The sequence below is a fragment of the Balaenoptera acutorostrata genome, chromosome 14, assembly GCF_949987535.1.
Source record: "Balaenoptera acutorostrata chromosome 14, mBalAcu1.1, whole genome shotgun sequence".
Taxonomy (NCBI): domain Eukaryota; kingdom Metazoa; phylum Chordata; class Mammalia; order Artiodactyla; family Balaenopteridae; genus Balaenoptera; species Balaenoptera acutorostrata.
In genome coordinates, this window is record NC_080077.1 from 71,021,945 (window position 1) to 71,043,397 (window position 21,453).

The 21,453-nt window shown below is 38.3% G+C and overlaps 1 protein-coding gene across 3 annotated transcripts in view; it reads left to right on the top strand.

Annotated features, from left to right (window-relative positions):
* Window positions 1-21,453, top strand: part of RARS2 (arginyl-tRNA synthetase 2, mitochondrial) — an 84,666-nt gene that overhangs the window by 17,892 nt on the left and 45,321 nt on the right. The window contains exons 1-4 of one of the 3 annotated variants that reach the window (XM_028162297.2): window positions 2,627-2,885; window positions 3,464-3,537; window positions 20,653-20,735; window positions 20,900-21,002. In XM_028162297.2, coding sequence (XP_028018098.2) covers window positions 20,985-21,002 — 18 coding nt within the window. In that variant the 5' untranslated portion in view covers window positions 2,627-2,885; window positions 3,464-3,537; window positions 20,653-20,735; window positions 20,900-20,984. Of the gene's footprint in view, window positions 1-2,623; window positions 2,886-3,463; window positions 3,538-20,652; window positions 20,736-20,899; window positions 21,003-21,453 lie in introns of those variants that run through there. The other 2 variants (XM_057527547.1, XM_007195931.2) reach the window with 2 other exon arrangements.

A 21,453-nucleotide genomic window follows, 5' to 3' on the forward strand; every position in this document is an offset into this window, starting at 1 on the left:
TTTTCTGAGGAACCTCTACACTGTTCTTCATAGTGGCTGTACCAACTTACATTCCCACCAACAGTGTAGGAAGTTTCCCTTTTCTTCACATCCTCTCCAGGATTTGTTATTTGTAGAGTTTTTAATGATAGCCATTCTGACCAGTGTGAGATGATACCTCATTTTATTTTTGATTTGCATTTCTCTAATATAAAGTTTACTATCTTAACCATTTTAAAATGTACAGTTCAGTGGCATTAAGTACATTCACATTGTTATGCAACCATCACCACCAACCATCTCCAGAACTCTTTTCATCTTGCAAAACTGAAACTGTCCTTATTTACTCCCCATTCCTCCTTTATCCCCCAGTCCCTTTCTTCTTGGTTTTTTAAATTTACATCATATAAGAATGTTTCTGTGCCTTTGTAAAATTACTATTGAAGGTATTTTCTATTTTGGTCTACGCATCTTCATGTGTATATAACTTGGTCTTAGAATTTACTTTTAGGAAAACTTTGTTCCTACTGACTTGCTGGATCTCTTACGAGGTAAAAAGTGCTGTGTAGATTCCCTTTGCACCTTGGTTGCCAAGAAGCCTGATTATCTTTAGCTTGAGTTTGCTGGCACAATTTTATACCTCCATTTTATTTTTATGGTTTAAGCCCCCTCAGAGCTCTTTTGGAGCAAATGAGGTATGGTAGACGAAATAAACTTTAAGTAGTTTTTAGTTTGTATCAGAGAATTTTTTGTGTTGGTCCTAGGTAATATGTTTACATTCCAAAGTTCACAACTTATTTGTGAGATAAAGATTAAAAAGTTGGCCTATGTTGAATGAAAAATGCACAGTGTAAGAGGTGTGAGTTGTCAGTGTCAGCTTTATTGAGGACCTTACTGATGACTGTATCCTGGGAGACAGCCGCTCGGTAGCTCTGAGTAAACTCCGAAGAGGTAGGGGGAGGAGCCAGTTTAATCATGATTGTTGGCTGGGGAATATGTGCAGTCAGGCTTACATCTCAGTAAAAGACGACAGCTAGTCACAAGGGACAGGTATCTCTGTTAATGATTTTGGTGCTTTTCTAGATATGGGAAGATGCAAGAATCTGGTTTTATTAAAATTCTTCCTGAGATGTACATAGAACTATCTAAGGGGCCTGTTTTTCCACAGTACAGTGTGCCTCATCCTGTTTTTTGTCCTCAACTCCTCTCAGGGTTCATTATCGGTCAGAAACTGCAGTGGCTAATGACTTAATCCATGTATAACTGGATGGTGAACAACATTCTTTTTTTTTTTTTTTTTTCCAGCAGAGTTTAGTTATATCTAAGATAGGCAGAAGGTCTTATAGGAGAAGGTTATGGGTAAGTTTGAAAGACATTATGTCCAAAATGCGGGATCTTATTTCCCTGACCCATGCCCCCTGCAATGGAAATGCAGAGTCTTAACCACAGGACCGCCAGGGAAGTCTCCCAAAATAAAACCTTTTAAAGGAAGAAGGAAATAATATTTATTACGTGCTTATTACATGACACAATTTTGTTAGTCCTCACAAGAGCCCTAGTTTATTATTAATAGATTTATTATCCCCATTTTTCAGATGTGAAAACTTAAGCTTGTTGATGTAAAATGACTTTCCCAAGGGCTCATAGACAGTAAAAGTGGAACTGGAATTTGAATTTTTTTTAAGAGAAATTATAATAGAATCTTTATTACTGATGTATCTGTTTTGGCAGGAACATTTTGTAATATAAACATGAACAGTTACAGCCTTTATTCTGTAAGTGCTTTGGAAGTATTTATCCACTTCTGGGAAAGTATCTTAAGGAAAAAAAGCCTTTTTTGTAAAGGATACAGTAATTCAGTTCCTAAAGGCTAGAATTTAAGAATAAAGACTGTACTCTGAGATTTAAATTTAAAAATCAACACATACTTGATCAGCAGAAATATATAGAGTATCTTAAAGGTAAATGACAGCTCCTGGTCTGCAAGTTTTGACCTTTTTTTTACGTTAATGAAATTCAACAAACAATTTCTTTTGATAATAGGGTAAATATTATTACTAATAATGGAGATAGTGACTAGTTTTATTCCTTTCCTTCTGAACACTTACAGACCCCTCTGAGGAAGGTTAAGATTGCTTCTTACATTCTTTACTTTTCCTATTTACCCCATTACTCCCTTTCCCTTCTCTCTCATGAGCCATGACTTGTCCATTGCAGAGGCTGCGTAAGGATTGAGGAAGTGGGCAAGAAAGATGAAGACAGTTTTAAATTCATTATGGCTGTACTGCTATTTTCACTGTTTCGTTTTCATGCATTTCTTGTTGAAAGGGTATTGATATGACATACGGGTTGAAGGTAGGTTCTGGTTATAGATAGCTTGTGTTTACATCCCAGCTTTTCCACCTAAGCAAGTTACATAAATTCTCTGTACTTCAGTTTCATCATTCATGAAATGAAGGCTATAATAGTATGAAAGTCATAGGATTGTTTCAAAGAAAAATTAGGCATAATTTGAGTTCCTGATGTAGGCAGTAGTTCACAACTATGACTGTGCATTACAATCATTCAGTGAGCTTTTCAAAAATACAAGTGAGTAGGGACTTCCCTGGTGGCGCAGTGGTTAAGAATCCGCCTGCCAATGCAGGGGACACGGGTTCGAGCCCTGGTCCGGGGAGATCCCACATGCCGCGGAGCAGCTAAGCCTGAGAGTCACAACTACTGAGCCCACATGCCACAACTACTGAAGCCCGCACGCCTAGAGCCCATGCTCCGCAACAAAGTCACCTCAGTGAGAAGCCCGCGCACCACAACAAGGAGTAGCCCCTGCTCACTGCAACTAGAGAAAGCCTGCGTGCAGCAACGAAGACCCAACGCAGCCATAAATAAGTAAATAAACAAACAAACAAGTGAGTAAACTTTTGATAGAGCCTGGGGGTCAGATTTTCCCCCCATTATGTATTTGTTTGCTTGTTTATTTAAATAGCATGAGATTTTTGTTTCTTTTATTCACTGCTGTATCCCCAACTCCTAAAACAGTGCCTAACACAAAAAGATTTTATGAATGAATTAAAAAGCAAATTATCTTTGGTCCCAGCAGTTCATCCCTTCTCTTTTTGTAAAAATAGATAAATAAGTAAATAAAGAGTTTTTAAAATCTATTTTAAAATTTATAAATATAAAATTCATCCTTTTTGGTAAACAGTTCTATTTGGCAATTTATGGTCAAACCCTTTTCTCATCCTCAACCCCTGGCAACCACTGATCTAATCTTTATCCTTACAGTTTTTGGTTTTCCGGAATGTCAAATAAACTGAATCATACATGATATAGCCTTTTGAGTCTGGCTTTTGTCACATTGCGTAGTGCATTTGTAGCTCATTTGTGTTGTGTCTCAATATTTTTTTTCAATTGTTGAGTAGCATTCTATTGAATCTGGAACAAATATATTAACAATCTTGTGTTGTTTGTTCTTTTTGATTTTTAGCTTTCAAGAGTGTTGGATCTTCCTCCAGAATACTTGATCAAGTCAATATCTGCAGTTCCAATTTCCAGAAAAGAGTTAAGTATAATATATTTGTAATGATCTAGAATGTTACTGGCTTTGTCAATATACAAAAAAAGTTTCTCTCCAATTTACGGAATAGTCCTTGAAATTAACCTTAATATATGATTTAACCTATTATTCCCATGGATTTAAATAATAAAATTAAAATCTGTATTTTACATACTGACATGGCAGATTATATTAGTATTCTCATGCTGTCTTGATGTTTATTCTAATAACTATAATTATGGCAGTCTTTAAGAAAAATTTGGAATGAGGTTCAAATTTAATTCTGTAACAGCAAATAAAAGAACTAAGATTGTGGTTAGATTGTAGTTAGAAAATCAGTTTTTGGAGGGCTCTTAGAGATTTTCCACCTATCTAATACTTGAATACTATTGTACTATATTTACCTGTTAGATTTTTTTTTGCAGGTTTTGGTTTTTTGCTTGTTTCCATTCGAGGCCCCCCAGTGATAGAGAATTACTGGTTAGGACTACATACAACCTATAGTTGCTTCTTGGATTCAGAGAGATACCTCTTTTGTGAGTTTGGTCATTCTCATTGATACCTGTTTACGAGTTGGCTAGAAAACTTTAATACTTGGATAAAATACCCTCTCAGTTAATTAATAATGACAAGAAATTAGCTACATAGTAGGCATTTAAGCCCTAAGCTTAAATTATCATTGTACCATTATGATATAATGATACCATTATCATTATACCATTATGTCCTTGTATTTTGTCTCCTTAACTTTGTCAGGATTTTAAGATTGAGTAGAATGAATGTTCTTTTCCCCAGAATAGGACAAAGAGATAAGTGGAAAAGAAAGAGAAAGGCTACGTGTGGCCTTGTAAAAGAGAGCATCTTACAATGGCCTGCTACAGCTTCATCTATGCTGAGTTCCAAGAACAGAGGCAACCACTGACCAAAAGATGGGCCATATAATTATATGTAAATTGACGTAATGTTGCAAACCAGTTACCTATTTCATACAATCTGTAAAGGACATTTTCCATAATAATGGGAATGTCTCAGTTTTTATTTTATGTTTCAAAGACCTTTAATAAGCTGAACTGTATTGGCCCATCTTTTTGTTTGTCTTTTTTTCCTTAATTGAAGTAACATTGGCTTATAACATTATATAAATTTCATGCGCACAGCATTCTCTAAACAGTATAGCGTGCTCACCACCAAAACTTCAGTTTCCATGTGTCATCATACAGTTGATCCCCTTCACCCATTTCACCCACCCCCCTGCCCCACCACCCCTTCCCCTCTGGTAACCACCACTCTGTCTCTGTAGCTGCATGTTTGGTTTGTTCACTTACTTTGTTTTTATTTCTTATACTCCACATGAGTGAAATCATACGGTATTTGTCTTTCTTTGTCTGACTTATTTCATTTAGCGTAATACCCTCGAGGTCCAACCACATTGTCCCAGATGGCAAGATCTCATCTTTTTCTATGGCTGAGTAGTATTCCATTGTTTTTATATATACCACATCTCCTTTTTTAAAATTTTTTATTGGAGTACAGTTGATTTAGTGTTGTGTTAGTTTCAGATGTACAGCAAAGTGAATCTGTTGAACATATATCCCCTCTTTTTTTAGATTCTTTTCCCATATAGGCCATTACAGAGTATTGAGTAGAGTTCCCTGTGCTATACAGTAGGTCCTTATTAGTTACCTATTTTATATATAGTAGTGTGTATATGTCAATCCCAATCTTATCCCTCCCCCACCTTACCCCCTGGTAACCATAAGTTTGTTCTCTACATTTGTAACTCCATTTCTGTTTTGTAGATAAGTTCATTTGTACCCTTTTTTTTTAGATTCCACATATAAGCACTATCATACAATAGCTGTCTTTCTCTGTCTGACTTACTTTCATTTAGTATGATAATCTCTAGGTCCGTCCGTGTTGCTGCAAATGGCATTATTTCTTTTTTATGGCTAAGTAGTATTCCATTGTATATATGTACCACATCTTTATCTATTCATTTATGGACACTTAGGTTGTTTCCATGCATTGGCTATTGTAAATAATGCTGCAGTAAACATAGGGGTGCTTATATCTTTTCAAATTAGCGCTTTCATATTCTTTTGATAAATACCCAGAAGTAGGATAGCTGGATCATATGGTGGTTCTATTAACTTTTTGCGGAATCTCCATAGTGGCTGCACCAATTTACATTCCCACCAACAGTATATGAGGGTTCCCTTTTCTCCACATCCTTGCCAACACTTATTTCTCACCTTTTTGACAGTACCTATTCTGATGTGAGGGGATATCTCATTATTGGTTTGATTTGCATTTTCCTAATAATTAGTGATGCTGAGCATCTTTCCATGCGCCTGTTGTCTTGGCCCCTCTTTTGAATAAGATTTTCTTTACCTGCTTGCAGTTCCTTTGGGTAGCTCCACTTTAACAATCTGAAATACCAGGACTTTGGTTTATAGAAAATAAATATTGGGGAGGACCTCAATTTTTCTAGGCTACCAGTCTAAAATTCTGCATATTAAATTTGTTTACAGCAAAGGAAATCCCTAGCTTTGCCTTCATAAACCCAGTTATTCTTTTTTTTGTTGTTGTTTTGTTTTGTTTTGTTTGTTTTTTTATACTGCAGGTTCTTATTAGGCATCAGTTTTATACACATCAGTGTATACATGTCAATCCCAATCGCCCAATTCAGCACACCATCATCCCCACCTCACCACAGTTTTCCCCCCTTGGTGTCCATATGTCCATTCTCTACATCTGTGTCTCAACTTCTGCCCTGCAAACTGGCTCATCTATACCATTTTTCTAGGTTCCACATACATGCATTAATATACGATATTTGTTTTTCTCTTTCTGACTTACTTCACTCTGTATGACAGTCTCTAGATCCATCCACGTCTCAACAAATGACTCAATTTCGTTCCTTTTTATGGCTGAGTAATATTCCATTGTATATATGTACCACATCTTCTTTATCCATTCGTCTGTTGATGGGCATTTAGGTTGCTTCCATGACTTGGCTATTGTAAATAGTGCTGCAATGAACATTCGGGTGCATGTGTCTTTTTGAATTATGGTTTTCTCTGGGTATATGCCCAGTAGTGGGATTGCTGGGTCATATGGTAATTCTATTTTTAGTTTTTTAAGGAACCTCCATATTGTTCTCCATAGTGGCTGTATCAATTTACATTCCCACCAACAGTGCAAGAGGGTTCCCTTTTCTCCACACCCTCTCCAGCATTTGTTGTTTGTAGATTTTCTGATGATGCCCATTCTAACAGGAGTGAGGGGATACCTCATTGTAGTTTTGATTTGCATTTCTCTAATAATTAGTGATGTTGAGCATCTTTTCATGTGCTTCGTGGCTGTCTGTATGTCTTCTTTGGAGAAATGTCTATTTAGGTCTTCTGCCCATTTTTGGATTGGGGTGTTTGTTTCTTTGATATTGAGCTGAATGAGCTGTTTATATATTTTGGAGATTAATCCTTTGTCCGTTGATTCATTTGCAAATATTTTCTCCCATTCTGAGGGTTGTCTTTTCGTCTTGTTTATGGTTTCCTTTGCTGTGCAAAAGCTTTGAAGTTTCATTAGGTCCCACTTGTTTATTTTTGTTTTTATTTCCATTACTCTAGGAGGTGGATCAAAAAAGATCTTGCTGTGATTTATGTCAAAGAGTGTTCTTCCTATGTTTTCCTCTAAGAGTTTTATAGTGTCCAGTCTTATATTTAGGTCTCTAATCCATTTTGAGTTTATTTTTGTGTATGGTGTTAGGGAGTATTCTAATTTCATTCTTTTACATGTAGCTGTCCAGTTTTCCCAGCACCACCTATTGAAGAGACTGTCTTTTCTCCATTGTATATCTTTGCCTCCTTTGTCATAGATTAGTTGACCATAGGTGCGTGGGTTAATCTCTGGGCTTTCTATCTTGTTCCATTGATCTATGTTTCTGTTTTTGTGCCAGTACCATATTGTCTTGATTACTGTAGCTTTGTAGTATAGTCTGAAGTCAGGGAGTCTGATTCCTCCAGCTCCATTTTTTTGCCTCAAGACTGCTTTGGCTATTCGGGGTCTTTTGTGTCTCCATACAAATTTTAAGATGATTTGTTCTAGCTCCGTAAAAAATGCCATTGGTAATTTGATAGGGATTGCATTGAATCTGTAGATTGCTTTGGGTAGTATACTCATTTTCACAATGTTGATTCTTCCAATCCAAGAACATGGTATATCTCTCCATCTGTTGGTATCATCTTTAATTTCTTTCATCAGTGTCTTATAGTTTTCTGCATACAGGTCTTTTGTCTCCCTAGGTAGGTTTATTCCTAGGTATTTTATTCTTTTTGTTGCAGTGGTAAATGGGAGTGTTTCCATAATTTCTCTTTCAGATTTTTCATCATTAGTGTATAGGAATGCAAGAGATTTCTGTGCATTAATTTTGTAACCTGCAACTTTACCATATTCATTGATTAGCTCTAGCAGTTTTCTGGTGGCAGTTTTAGGATTCTCTATGTATAGTATCATGTCATCCGCAAACAGTGACAGTTTTACTTCTTCTTTTCCAATTTGTATTCCTTTTATTTCTTTTTCTTCTCTGATTGCCGTGGCTAGGACTTCCAGAACTATGTTGAATAATAGTGGTGAGAGTGGACATCCTTGTCTTGTTCCTGATCTTAGAGGAAATGCTTTCAGTTTTTCACCATTGAGAATGATGTTTGCTGTGGGTTTGTCATATATGGCCTTTATTATGTTGAGGTAGGTTCCCTCTATGCCCACTTTCTGGAGAGTTTTTATCATAAATGGGTGTTGAATTTTGTCAAAAGCTTTTTCTGCATCTATTGAGATGATCATATGGTTTTTATTCTTCAATTTGTTAATATGGTGTATCACATTGATTGATTTGCGTATATTGAAGAATCCTTGCATCCCTGGGATAAACCCCACTTGATCGTGGTGTATGATCCTTTTAATGTGTTGTTGGATTCTGTTTGCTAGTATTTTGTTGAGGATTTTTGCATCTATATTCATCAGTGATATTGGTCTGTAATTTTCTTTTTTTGTAGTGTCTTTGTCTGGTTTTGGTATCAGGGTGATGGTGGCCTCATAGAATGAGTTTGGGAGTGTTCCTTCCTCTGCAATTTTTTGGAAGAGTTTGAGAAGGATGGGTGTTAGCTCTTCTCTAAATGTTTGATAGAATTCACCTGTGAGGCCATCTGGTCCTGGACTTTTGTTTGTTGGAAGATTTTTAATCACAGTTTCAATTTCATTACTTGTGATTGGTCTGTTCATATTTTCTGTTTCTTCCTGGTTCAGTCTTGGAAGATTATACCTTTCTAAGAATTTGTCCATTTCTTCCAGGTTGTCCATTTTATTGGCATAAAGTTGCTTGTAATAGTCTCTTAGGATGTTTTGTATTTCTGCGGTGTCTGTTGTAACTTCTCCTTTTTCATTTCTGATTTTATTGATTTGAGTCCTCTCCCTCTTTTTCTTGATGAGTCTGGCTAATGGCTTATCAATTTTGTTTATCTTCTCAAAGAACCAACTTTTAGTTTTATTGATCTTTGCTATTGTTTTCTTTGTTTCTATTTCATTTATTTCTGCTCTGATCTTTATGATTTCTTTCCTTCTGCTAACTTTGGGTTTTGTTTGTTCTTCTTTCTCTAGTTTCTTTAGGTGTAATGTTAGATTGTTTACTTGAGATTTTTCTTGTTTCTTTAGGTAAGCTTGTATAGCTATAAACTTCCCTCTTAGAACCGCTTTTGCTGCATCCCATAGGTTTTGGGTCGTCGTGTTTTCATTGTCATTTGTCTCTAGGTATTTTTTTATTTCCTGTTTGATTTCTTCAGTGATCTCTTGGTTATTTAGTAACGTATTGTTTAGCCTCCATGTGTTTGTCTTTTTTACGTTTTTTTCCCTGTAATTCATTTCTAATCTCATAGCGTTGTGGTCAGAAAAGATGCTTGATATGATTTCAGTTTTCTTAAATTTACTGAGGCTTGATTTGTGACCCAAGATGTGATCTATCCTGGAGAATGTTCCGTGCGCACTTGAGAAGAACGTGTAATCTGCTGTTTTTGGATGGAATGTCCTATATATATCAATTAAATCTATCTGGTCTATTGTGTCATTTAAAGCTTCTGTTTCCTTATTTATTTTCATTTTGGATGATCTGTCCATTGGTGTAAGTGAGGTGTTAAAGTCCCCCACTATTATTGTGTTACTGTCGATTTCCTCTTTTATAGCTGTTAGCAGTTGCCTTATGTATTGAGGTGCTCCTATGTTGGGTGCATATATATTTATAATTGTTATATCTTCTTCTTGGATTGATCCCTGGATCATTATGTAGTGTCCTTCCTTGTCTCTTGTAACATTCTTTATTTTAAAGTCTATTTTATCTGATATGAGTATAGCTACTCCAGCTTTCTTTTGATTTCCATTTGCATGGAATATCTTTTTCCATCCCCTCACTTTCAGTCTGTATGTGTCCCTAGGTCTGAAGTGGGTCTCTTGTAGACAGCATATATATGGGTCTTGTTTTTGTATTCATTCAGCCAGTCTATGTCTTTTGGTTGGGGCATTTAATCCATTCACGTTTAAGGTAATTATCGATATGTATGTTCCTATGACCATTTTCTTAATTGTTTTGGGTTTGTTTTTGTAGGTCCTTTTCTTCTCTTGTGTTTCCCACTTAGAGAAGTCCCTTTAACATTTGTTGTAGAGCTGGTTTGGTGGTGCTGAATTCTCTTAGCTTTTGCTTGTCTGTAAAGCTTTTGATTTCTCCATCAAATCTAAATGAGATCCTTGCCGGGTAGAGTAATCTTGGTTGTAGGTTCTTCCCTTTCATCACTTGAAGTATATCATGCCACTCCCTTCTGGCTTGCAGAGTTTCTGCTGAGAAATCAGCTCTTAACCTTAATGGGAGTTCCCTTGTATGTTATTTGTCGTTTTTCCCTTGCTGCTTTCAGTAATTTTTCTTTGTCTTTAATTTTTGCCACTTTGATTACTATGTGTCTCGGCGTGTTTCTCCTTGGGTTTATTCTGTATGGGACTCTCTGCGCTTCCTGGACTTGGGTGGCTATTTCCTTTCCCATGTTAGGGAAGTTTTCGACTATAATCTCCTCAAATATTTTCTCTGGTCCTTTCTCTCTCTCTTCTCCTTCTGGGACCCCTATAATGCGAATGTTGTTGCGTTTAATGTTGTCCCAGAGGTCTCTTAGGCTGTCTTCATTTCTTTTCATTCTTTTTTCTTTAGTCTGTTCCGCAGCAGTGAATTCCACCATTCTGTCTTCCAGGTCACTTATCCGTTCTTCTGCCTCAGTTATTCTGCTATTGATTCCTTCTGGTGTAGTTTTCATTTCAGTTATTGTATTGGTCATCTCTGTTTGTTTGTTCTTTAATTCTTCTAGGTCTTTGTTAATCATTTCTTGCATCTTCTCAATCTTTGCCTCCATTCTTATTCCGAGGTCCTGGATCATCTTCACTATCATTATTCTGAATTCTTTTTCTGGAAGGTTGCCTATCTCCACTTCATTTAGTTGTTTTTCTGGGGTTTTTTCTTGTTCCTTCATCTGGTACATAGCCCTCTGCCTTTTCATCTTCTCTGTCTTTCTGTAACTGTGGTTTTTGGTCCACAGGCTGCAGGATTGTAGTTTTTCTTGCTTCTGTTGTCTGCCCTCTGCTGGTTGAGGCTATCTAAGAGGCTTGATGGGAGGCTCTGGTGGTGGGTAGAGCTGACTGTTGCTGTCCCAGTTATTCTTTAGAGTACTAAAACAAAGCCTAACTGTTCTTGTTTTTTGGTTTTTTTTTTTTTTTTTTTTTTTGGCTGTGTTGGGTCTTCATTGCTGCACGCAGGCTTTCTCTACTTGCGGTGAGCAGGAGCTACTCTTCATTGCAGTGCGCGGGCTTCTCATTGCGGTGGCTTCTCTTGTTGCAGAGCACGGGCTCTAGGCATGTGAGCTTCAGTAGTTGTGGCTCGCGGGCTCTAGAGCCCAGGCTCAGTAGTTGTGGCGCAAGGGCTTAGTTGCTCCACGGCACGTGGTATCTTCCCGGACCAGGGATCAAACCCGTGTCCCCTGCATTGGCAGGTGGATTCTTAACCAACTGCACCACCAGGGAAGTCAAAAGCCTTACTGTTCTGTATTTCTAACTTGATTCTAAAACGCTATAACATGCCAGGAGAATTAAGAAATTTTATTTTTGTTAATTTGGTTTATTTAATGTGATATGAATCCATTTGCTCAGGTCTCCTAATTCAGTTATACAGTTGTCCCTTGAACAACATGGGTTTAACCTGCATGGGTCCAGTTATACATGGATTTTTTCAGCTAGCCTGAGCTATGGTACTACATGATCCATGGTTGGTTGAACTGTGGGTACAGAACCGTGGATTTGGAAGGCTGACTGTAAAATTACACTGGGATTTTCAACTGCTCGGATGGTCAGTGCCCCTAACTCCCCCCGGTTGTTTAAGGGTCAGCTGAATTTTTTTTTTTTTTTTTTTTTTTGGCCACGACATGCAGAATCTTAGTTCCCTGACCGGGAATTGAACCCACACCCCCTGCAGCGGAGGTGCAGAGTCTTAGCCACTGGACTGCCAGGGAAGTCCCAGCTGTATTGTCAACTGTGGTGAAATTCCTGTTTAATACTGCTTGTAGTAGACAGAATTAGTAACTTTGTTACCAGCCAGTACTACTCAGATCTATGGATTTCAGTCTGAAACCACAGCAACTTCTCAGAAGTAGTGGGGAAGTAACTATTGCTTTTTAAACTTATTTTTTAAATTATAAACGATATGAAAGTAGAGGGAATAGTTTAGTGAGCCACTATGTGCCCATCACTCACGATCATTAGCACATGGCCAGTTTTGTGTTGTCTATACCCCTACTCACTCTCCTTCTTCACAGTGGACTATTTTGACAGCTGCTTTTCATAGTCTAGATGTTATGTCATTTTAAAGGGATTTTTTTAAATTAGTTTTTCTGTCACGAAAGCAAAACATAACCTTAAGGAAATTCAGGAAAATACAGAAGAATAAGAAGAAAAACTCCCCAATATTCTTACTACATACAGTAAGACAACTGATGTTAGCAATTTGGTATATCTTTTATCTTTTCTCTTTAAATATGTCTTTCAGCCTTAAAAATGTCATAGCTATAAAACAACTGTGTGTATGATTTTGAACCCTTTCTCTTGGCATCATTTCTTTGAAAATACCACTTTTTAACAATGGCTTACTCTTAACGCTGCCCTGTTGATGGACATTTAGATTGTTTCAGTTCTGACTTTTCATAGTTCACATTCAAGAATTGCCTCTCCAGGATGTGGAGAAAAGGGAACCCTCCTACACTGTTGGTGGGAATGTAAATTGGTAAAGCCACTATGGAAAACAGTATGGAGATTTGTTAAAAAAAAAAACTCAATTCCACTCCTGGGCATATATCCGGAAAAGACAAAAACTCTAATTCAAAAAGATACATGCCCCCCAATGTTCATAGCAGCACTGTTTGCAATAGCCAAGACATGGAGGCAACCTAAGTGTCCATCAGCAGAGGAATGGATAAAGAAGATGGTGTGTGTGTGTGCATGCGCGCACACGTGCATAATAGAATATTACTCGGCCATAAAAAAGAATGGAATATTGCCATTTGCAGCAACATGGATGGACCTAGAGATTACCAAAGTAAGTGAAGTAAGTCAGAGAAAGGCAAATATCAAATGATATCATTTATATATGGAATCTAAAAAAATGATACAAATGAACTTATTTACAAAACAAATACTCGCAGACACAGAAAACAAGCTTATGATTACCAAAGGGGAAGCGGGGGAGGGAGGGATAAATTAGGAGTTTGGGATCAACAGATGCACGCTACTATATATAAAATAGATAACAACAAGGACTTACTGTATAGCACAGGGAACTATATTCAATATCTTGTAATAACCTACAGTGGAAAAGAATCTGAAAAAGAATATATATACACACACACACACGTGTGTGTGTGTGTGTGTAAGTAACTGAATCACTCTGCTGCACACCTGCAACTAACACAATATTGTAAATCAACTATACAGTACTTCAATTTTAAAAAAATTACTTCACTAAATAGACAAAGCAAAAGTTTCTTGTGGGTGTATAATTAAAATCTCCCCAAAGGGAACACTGGGATCAAGTCTGGTTGATTACCCTCACCTCCCTGAAGCATTTACTTCTCTATGGGTCCTTTCATACTAGCAAATAACCCAGCACAGAATTCAGAATTTGTGTTTTAAATATTCTTAGTTTAATAAATTGGTGTTAGTCATTATTATTGGCCTAAAAGGATGATTTTTTTAATTTGTCTTTATACCACTGAACTACTTGAAAATATTTGATTTTATTGAGAATTTTTTAATTGAATTAGTTTATTATTTATGTCTCAAATAAAATTTTGGATACTGTACTGTTAACTTTTTAAGCCATCTATAGAAAATCATGTGACCTTTTTGGGTTTTCCTGGATGTTTGAGAGCCATCCTGTAGGTTTATGGTCATATTAAACCTTTTATAAAGTATCCCACACAGGGAAGTATATTCAATATCCTGAGATAAACCATAGTGGAAAAGAATATCAGAAAGAATGTATGTATATATGTGTGTATGTGTAACAAAATCAATTTGCTGTACAGCAAAAATTAACACAACATTGTAAATCAACTATACTTCAATTTAAAAAAAAAGAAAGCATCTTAGCTGTATGTCAAATCGTTATTTAATCTTTGGTACATTCAAATCTTTATTTTCAATTAATATTGCTGTTATAGCTCTTATTTTAACTTTATATGGTTTTTATTTTTTAAAATCTTTGTGTTATTCCCATTTTGTTAGACTAATTTCTTCAGTTTCCCACATTATTGGCACAAATACTTGACTAAATTATCAGAGTTCTTTGGTAAGAATAAATATATTCAAACCTTATATGAGTTTCCACAATTAAAGTTAATCTTTAGAAAATTGAATTGTTATGTAATCATTAGAGAATAGTCTTAGAAAAGAAACAGAATGGTTTGCCAACCAATCCAGTAAGTGAAGAACTACAGACAGAATAATTCCCCATGGCTTGGTACTGTATTAACATTTTTATTTAACATCAGAACTAGGATTATTTTACCAGAACTTAAGTAGGCACCATTATCATCACCATTTTACTGTGCTACAAAAGAAATTAAGCAACATGCCCAAGAGCACACAGACACTGATTAATAGTTGAATTTGGGTCTTCGGTTACACCTCAAATGTCGGTAGATGAGTTTGGGTTGATAAGTGTAATCCACACTAGGCTGCTGGATAATGGATTAAGGCGCAGGAGAATCCTTCCTCCCCCCCCCCCCCCAGTTTTATTGAGATATGATTGACATACAGCACTGTATGAGTTTAAGATGTACAGCATAGTGATTTGGCGTACATAGTGTCATGAAATGATGACCGCAGTAAGTTTAGTGAACATCTATCATCCCCTATAGACAACATTGAAGAAGTAGAGAAAAAAATTTTTTTCCTTGTGATAAAACTCTCAGGATTTACTCTCTTAACATACAAGTGTTAATTATCTTTGTCATGTTGTACATTATATCCCTAGTACTTATTTATCTTATAACTGGAAGTTTGTACCTTTTGACTACCTTCATCTAATTCCCCCTTCCCCTAACCCCCACCTGTGGTAGCCACAAAGCTGATCTTTTTCTAGGAGTCTGTTAGTTTGTTTGCTTGTTTGTTTGTTTTTGAAGTATAATTGACCTACAACACTGTTCATATTCTACAGCGTAGTGATTTCTGTACATTTCAGAATGATCATGTTAAGTCTAGTTGTCATTGGTCACCATGCAATGGCATTGCATAATTATTGACTATATTCCCCACACTGTACATTTCATACCTGTGACTGATTTACTTTGTAACTGAAAGTTTGTACCTTTTAATCTTCCTCACCTATTTCTCTCTTCCCCCTACACCCTTCCCCTCTGGCAACCACCTGTTTGTTCTCTGTATCTATTATTCTGTTTCTGTTTGGTTATGTTTGTTCATCTGTTTTGTTTTTTAGAGTCTGCAATTAAGTGAAATCATATAGTATTTGTCTTTCTCTGTCTGACTTATTTCACTTAGTAGAATACCATCTAGGTCCACCCATGTTGCTGCAAATGGCAAGATTGCATTCTTTTTATGGCTGAATAATATTCCAGTGTGTGGTGTGTGTATGTGTGCACACACACATACCACATCTTCTTTATTCGCTCATCTATTGATGGGCACTGAGGTTCCTTCCGTATCTTGGCTATAGTAAATAATGCTGCAGTGAACATAGGGGTATACATATCTTTTCAAATTAGTGTTTTCATTTTCTTTGGATAAATACCCAGACTTGGAATTCATAGACTGTATGGTAGCTTAGTTTTAATTTTTTGAGGAATCTGCATACTATTTTACATAGTAGCAGCACCAATTTACATTCCCAGCAACAGTGCATGAGGGTTCCATTTTCTCCACATCCTTGCCAACACTTACTATTTGTTGTCTTTTTGATAATAGCAATTCTGACAGGTAGGAATGATACCTCATTGTGATTTTGATCTGCATTTGCCTGAGGGTTAGTGATGTTGAGCAACTTTTCATGTGCCTGTTGGCCATCTGTATGTCTTCTTTGGAAAAATGTCAATCCTGGAACCCTGCCCATTTTTTAATTGGGTTGTTTGTTTATTTGATGTTGAGTTGTATGAGTTCTTTGTATATTTTGGATATTGACCCCTTGTTGGATATATTGTTTGCAAATATCTTCTCCCATTCAGTAGGTGATTTGCATTTTGGTGGTAGTTTCCTTTGCTGTGCAATAGCTTTTTAGATTAATTAGGTCCCATTGGTTTATTTTTGCTTTGCCTTCCTTGCCTGAGGAGACATATGCAAAAAAAATATTATTAAGACCAGTGTCAAAGAATGTACTGCCTGTGTTTTCCTCTGCAGGTTTTATTGTTTCAGGTCTTATGTTTAAGTCCTTAATCCATTTTGAATTTCTTTTTTGTGCATGGTGTGAGAGAGTAATACAGTTTGATTCTTTTGCATGTAAATGTCCAGTTTCCCAGCACCATTTATTGAAGAGGCTGTCTTTTCTCGATTGTATATTCTTTCCTCCTTTGTTGTAGATGAGTTGCCCATATAAATGTTGGTTTATTTCTGGGCTCTCTATTCTGTTCCATTGATCTATATGTCTGTTTTTTTGGTTTGTTTTTTATTTATTTATTTTTGGCTGCGTTGGGTCTTCGTTGCTGCACATGCTTTCTCTGGTTGCGGCGAGTGGGGGCTACTCTTCGTTGTGGTGCACAGGCTTCTCATTGCGGTGGCTTCTCTTGTTGCGGAGCATGGGCTCTAGGCACATGGGCTCAGTAGTTGTGGCTCGCAGGCTCTAGAGCACAGGCTCAGTAGTTGTGATGCACAGGCTTAGTTGCACCGCGGCATGTGGGATCTTCCCCGACCAGGGCTTGAACCCGTGTCCCCTGCATTGGCAGGCAGATTCTTAACCATTGCGCCACCAGGGTAGTCCCTATATGTCTGTTTTTGTGCCAGTACTATACTGTTTTGATTACTGTAGATTTGTAGCATAGTTTGAAATCCGGGAGTGTTATACTTCAGCTTTGTTGTTCTTAAGATTATTTTGGCTATTCTGGGTCTTTTGTGTTTCCATACAAGTTTTAGAATTATTCTTTTTCTATGGAAAATGCCATTGATATTTTGATAAGGATTGCATTGAATCTGTAGATTGCCTTGGGTAGTACGGTCATTTTAACAATATTCTTCCATCCCATTAACATTTCTTTTAAAGCTGGTTTCATGGTGCTGAACTCTTAGCTTTTGCTTGTCTGTAAAACTTTTGATCTCTCCTTCAAATCTGAATGAAAGCCTTGTTAGATACAGTATTCTTGGTTGTAGGATTATTTTTTCTCCCTTTTGTCGCCGTAAATATATCATCCACTCCCTTCTTTTCAGCCCACAGAGTAGTAATTTCCACCGCTCTTCCAATTCAATGATCCGTCCTCTGTATCATCCAATCTACTATTAATTTCTTGTAGTGTATTTTTATTTCAGTTGTTGTATGCTTTAGCTCTGTTTGATTCTACTTTATATCTTCTATTTGTTTAAAACTTCTCCCTCTGTTCATCCATTCTCCCAAGCATCTTTGTGATCATTACCTTAAACTCTTTATTGGGTAGATTGCTTATCGCCACTTAACTCAGTTCTTCTTCTGGGGTTTTATCTTGTTCCTTCATTTGGAATGTATTTCTCTGAGACCTCATTTTGTCTAATTATGTTTTTATTTCTATGTATTTGGTAGGTTGGTTACATTTCCTATTCTAGACAAGTGACCTTATGTAGAAAACTTCATGTGGGTCCTAGCAGCACGCTCCCCTCTGGTCACTAGAGTCATATGCTTTAGAGGTGTCCCCTGTGTGGTCTTTTTGGGTCTTTCTATTGTGGCAGGCTGACTACTCTGGGCATGCAAGTAGGCCTGGCTCTTTTGTGAGTAGGACAGTGGGTTGCCAGGCCCTGCCTTGTGTGAAGGCTGCCAGTCACTGGTAGGTGGGGCCAGATCCTGGTGCAGTGGAGTTCATGGCCAGGGGAGTCCTGGTCCTGGTACCAACCAATAGATGGCTGGGACCCGGTTGCTAGGCAACTGGCTACAGAGCCCCAGTGGGTCCTAGGGCTAGTGCTGGCCCATTGGTGGGCAGAGCCAGGTCCTGGCATCTGTAGCTGCGAGGCCCTAGTGGTCCCAGTGACAGTGTCAGCCCACTGGGGCTGGGCCAAGGCCCAGTAGGTTCCAGGGCTAGTGCCTGCTCACTGGTGGGCAGGGCCAAGTCCCAGGGCAGCTGGCAGCTCTGGAGATCCTGAAACATCTGACCTTCAGCTGGTGGGGCTGTGTCCCTGCCCAGCTAGCTGCTTGGCCTGATGTGTCCAATTACTGGTGCTGACAGGCTGGTCAGGAGGGCTGGGTCCTGGTGTGGCTGGCTGTGTTGCCAGGGGAGTCCAGGGCCTGGTGCAGGCCAGCAGGTGGGCAGGGCTGGTTCAGAAGGTGACTGGCTACAGAGCTGCAGGGGGTCCTGGGGCTAGTGCTGGCCCTCTGGTGGGGAGCTAAGTCCTGGGGCGGCTGGCTGCAGGGCTCAGAGTCCCAGAGTTAGTGTCAGCTTGCTGATGGATAGGGCCGTGGCGTTGGGTGGTCCCGGGGCTGGTGGTGGCCTCCTGGTGGGCAGGGTTGATTCTTGACAGGGCTGGTGATGGCCCACTGGTGAGTGTGGTCATATCCTGACATGGCTGGCTGAGGTGCCCAAGCTATCCTGGAGGTGATGGCAGTGTTCTGTTGGGTGGGGATGTGTCCCAGTGGATCCAGAGTCTAATGCTGGCCCACTAGTGGGCGAAGCTGTGTCTCTTGCTGCAGGGCCTAGGGAGTCCCAGGGCTGGTGTCCACCCCAGTGGGTAAAGAGGGTCCTATGACCACCTCTGGCAGCTTGGGGATCCCAGGGCTAGTGTCAGCCCACTGCTGGGTGGGGCCAGGTCCCTGCCTGGGGTATCCCAGGGGTGGTGAGGACTGGCTGGTGCATGAAGCTGGGTCCCAGCACTAATAAGCTAGAGGGAGGGTTTCAAAATGACGCATACCAGCACCAGTGTCCTCATGGGATGAGCTCCCTAAATTGGCTGCTGTCAGCATCTCTGTCCCCAGGGTGAGCTCCATTTGCCTCCTGCTCTTTGGGAGGCTCTCCAAGATCCGCAAGTGGGTCTGACCCATGCTCCTTTCGAGTTATGCTTTTGCCCTGGTCTTAGAGCTTGTGAAATTTTGTATGTACCCTTTAAGAGTGGAGTTTATATTTCCCACAGTCCTCTGGCTCTCCTGAAAGTAAGCCCCACTGGCTTTCAAAACCAAAATGCTGCAGGCTCATCTTCCCAGTGTAGACCCCCAGGCTGGGGAACCCAGTGTGGGGCTTTGCTCCTTGGAGAAAACCTCTGTAATTGTAATTATCCTCCCGTTTGTGGGCCTTGACTCTACCACATCTCTGCCCCTCTTACTAGTCTTATTGTGGTTCCTTCCTTAGCAGTAGGAGATAGTTTCTCCTACTCTTCAGGTGGATTTCATGGATAGTTGCTCTGTAAATCGCTGCAATTTTGGTGTGCATGTGGAAGGAAGGAAGCTCAGGGTCTTCCTACTCTGATGCCCTGGTCACTTCTCAAGGCTCAGGAAAATTCTTAATGGTCATTATTGACTGGTTTCTTTAATGTGATCAGAAGCCACACAGAATTTTTTAGACATGTGCCTGAATTTCAAGAGTGGTAAGAAGGAAGTGATTTGTGCTCTTCTATTTTGCATTACAGATGGGCTAGACAGATAATGGTTCAACCCACTTATCCTGCCCGTAAAGTCTCATTCTCTAGTTCATTATTAAACGTCAGAGGATGTTCAGTGTTGGTAATTATGTGGATGTTTTTATATTAATTAAAATTATTTTTACACCTAGAAGATTTCAAGCTACAGAAAATTTATAGCGAATAATGTAATGAACACTCATGCTCGCTTTCGAATGTCAGGTCTTAATTTTTTTCCAAATTTTTGTTTTCAGAAATCAAACATTATAGATACCATTGAAGCCACCTGCATGTACTTCTTTGATTCCACTCCCTACCATCCTTTCCTAGAGATAACTGCTCTTCTGAAGCAAATGATTGTTTTCACTAATCGGTTGCTTTGTGTTTCTTTCTTGGTTTCTTTGTTTTTGCATTGTTTCATCACCAACCCAATGAAAAGAACAGCACTATCTGTCTCCTTAAGGAACTACTCAGTGTTAAGAAGAATATTCTTCCTCTCATGTTGAAACTCAGATTACAACATTTTTTTTAAATTGTGCTTTGGTCATTTGAAGGTCAATGAAGGGACTTGAATGAAGGAAGCATGTGGAATAGTGGAAGAAGATTTGTACTGATAGAAGCAGTCAAGAGACTTGAGCTTTTTACTGAGTCTGCTTATTAGTTGCAGGAGGATTTTTAGGGGAGACATTGAACTTGCTGGACATCGTTTTTCACATCTATCAAATAAGGTGGTTGCTCTGCCTCTCCCACAGAGATATCATAAAGCTACAACTAGGTAATGGAAGAGGAAGAGTTTTGTAAGGTGATGCAAGATAAAGTTCTAAATCAATACAAGGTGATGATATTTCTGATTGCTTTATATTTTGAAAGTGTAATGCCTTCTGATAAAATTGTGTCAATGTAGAGAACAGAGTAATTAGTCATTTTCATTTGTTTGTTTGTTACACTAGTAATGTTTTTAAGGTAACAGCCTTTTCCTGTTTCAATGTCTGTCTTTAGAGAAGTAGCTGACTTTCAGCTTTCTGTGGATTCTCTATTGGAACACAACAATGGCCATTCAAGACCAGATATTCAACTTCAAGCCATGAGACTGGCAGAGAAGGTACTTTAGCACTATTATCTCTTTTTGACATTATAATAAATGCAGTATTTCAAAGAAAAAACTACTCTACAAGCTATCTCTGCAGGCTATCTCAGCCATAATAATGAATTTAATAGCATTTTTGTTCAAGGCACCTTGAAAAGTATAATTTAAATTTATTTTAGCTGCATACTGTAAGGTTAAGATGGTTTTTGAAATTAGGTATAAAACATTCCTCTTGAGCTGACATTATTCAATTTTTTGATTAACTACTTACAGGAAGACTGAAGCGTTAATTAAATTTACAGATTGAAGCTGGATGGACTTCTGATTTAGTAGAACAAGCTTTATAAATTAGAGCAGTGGGTTGCAATTTTTAAAATAAGTTTCTGGGAAGATGAACGTTAAAATATGAGAAGAAATGATTAGATGTAAATAGAATCATGATTGCGGAGAAGAAGTGGTTAGATGA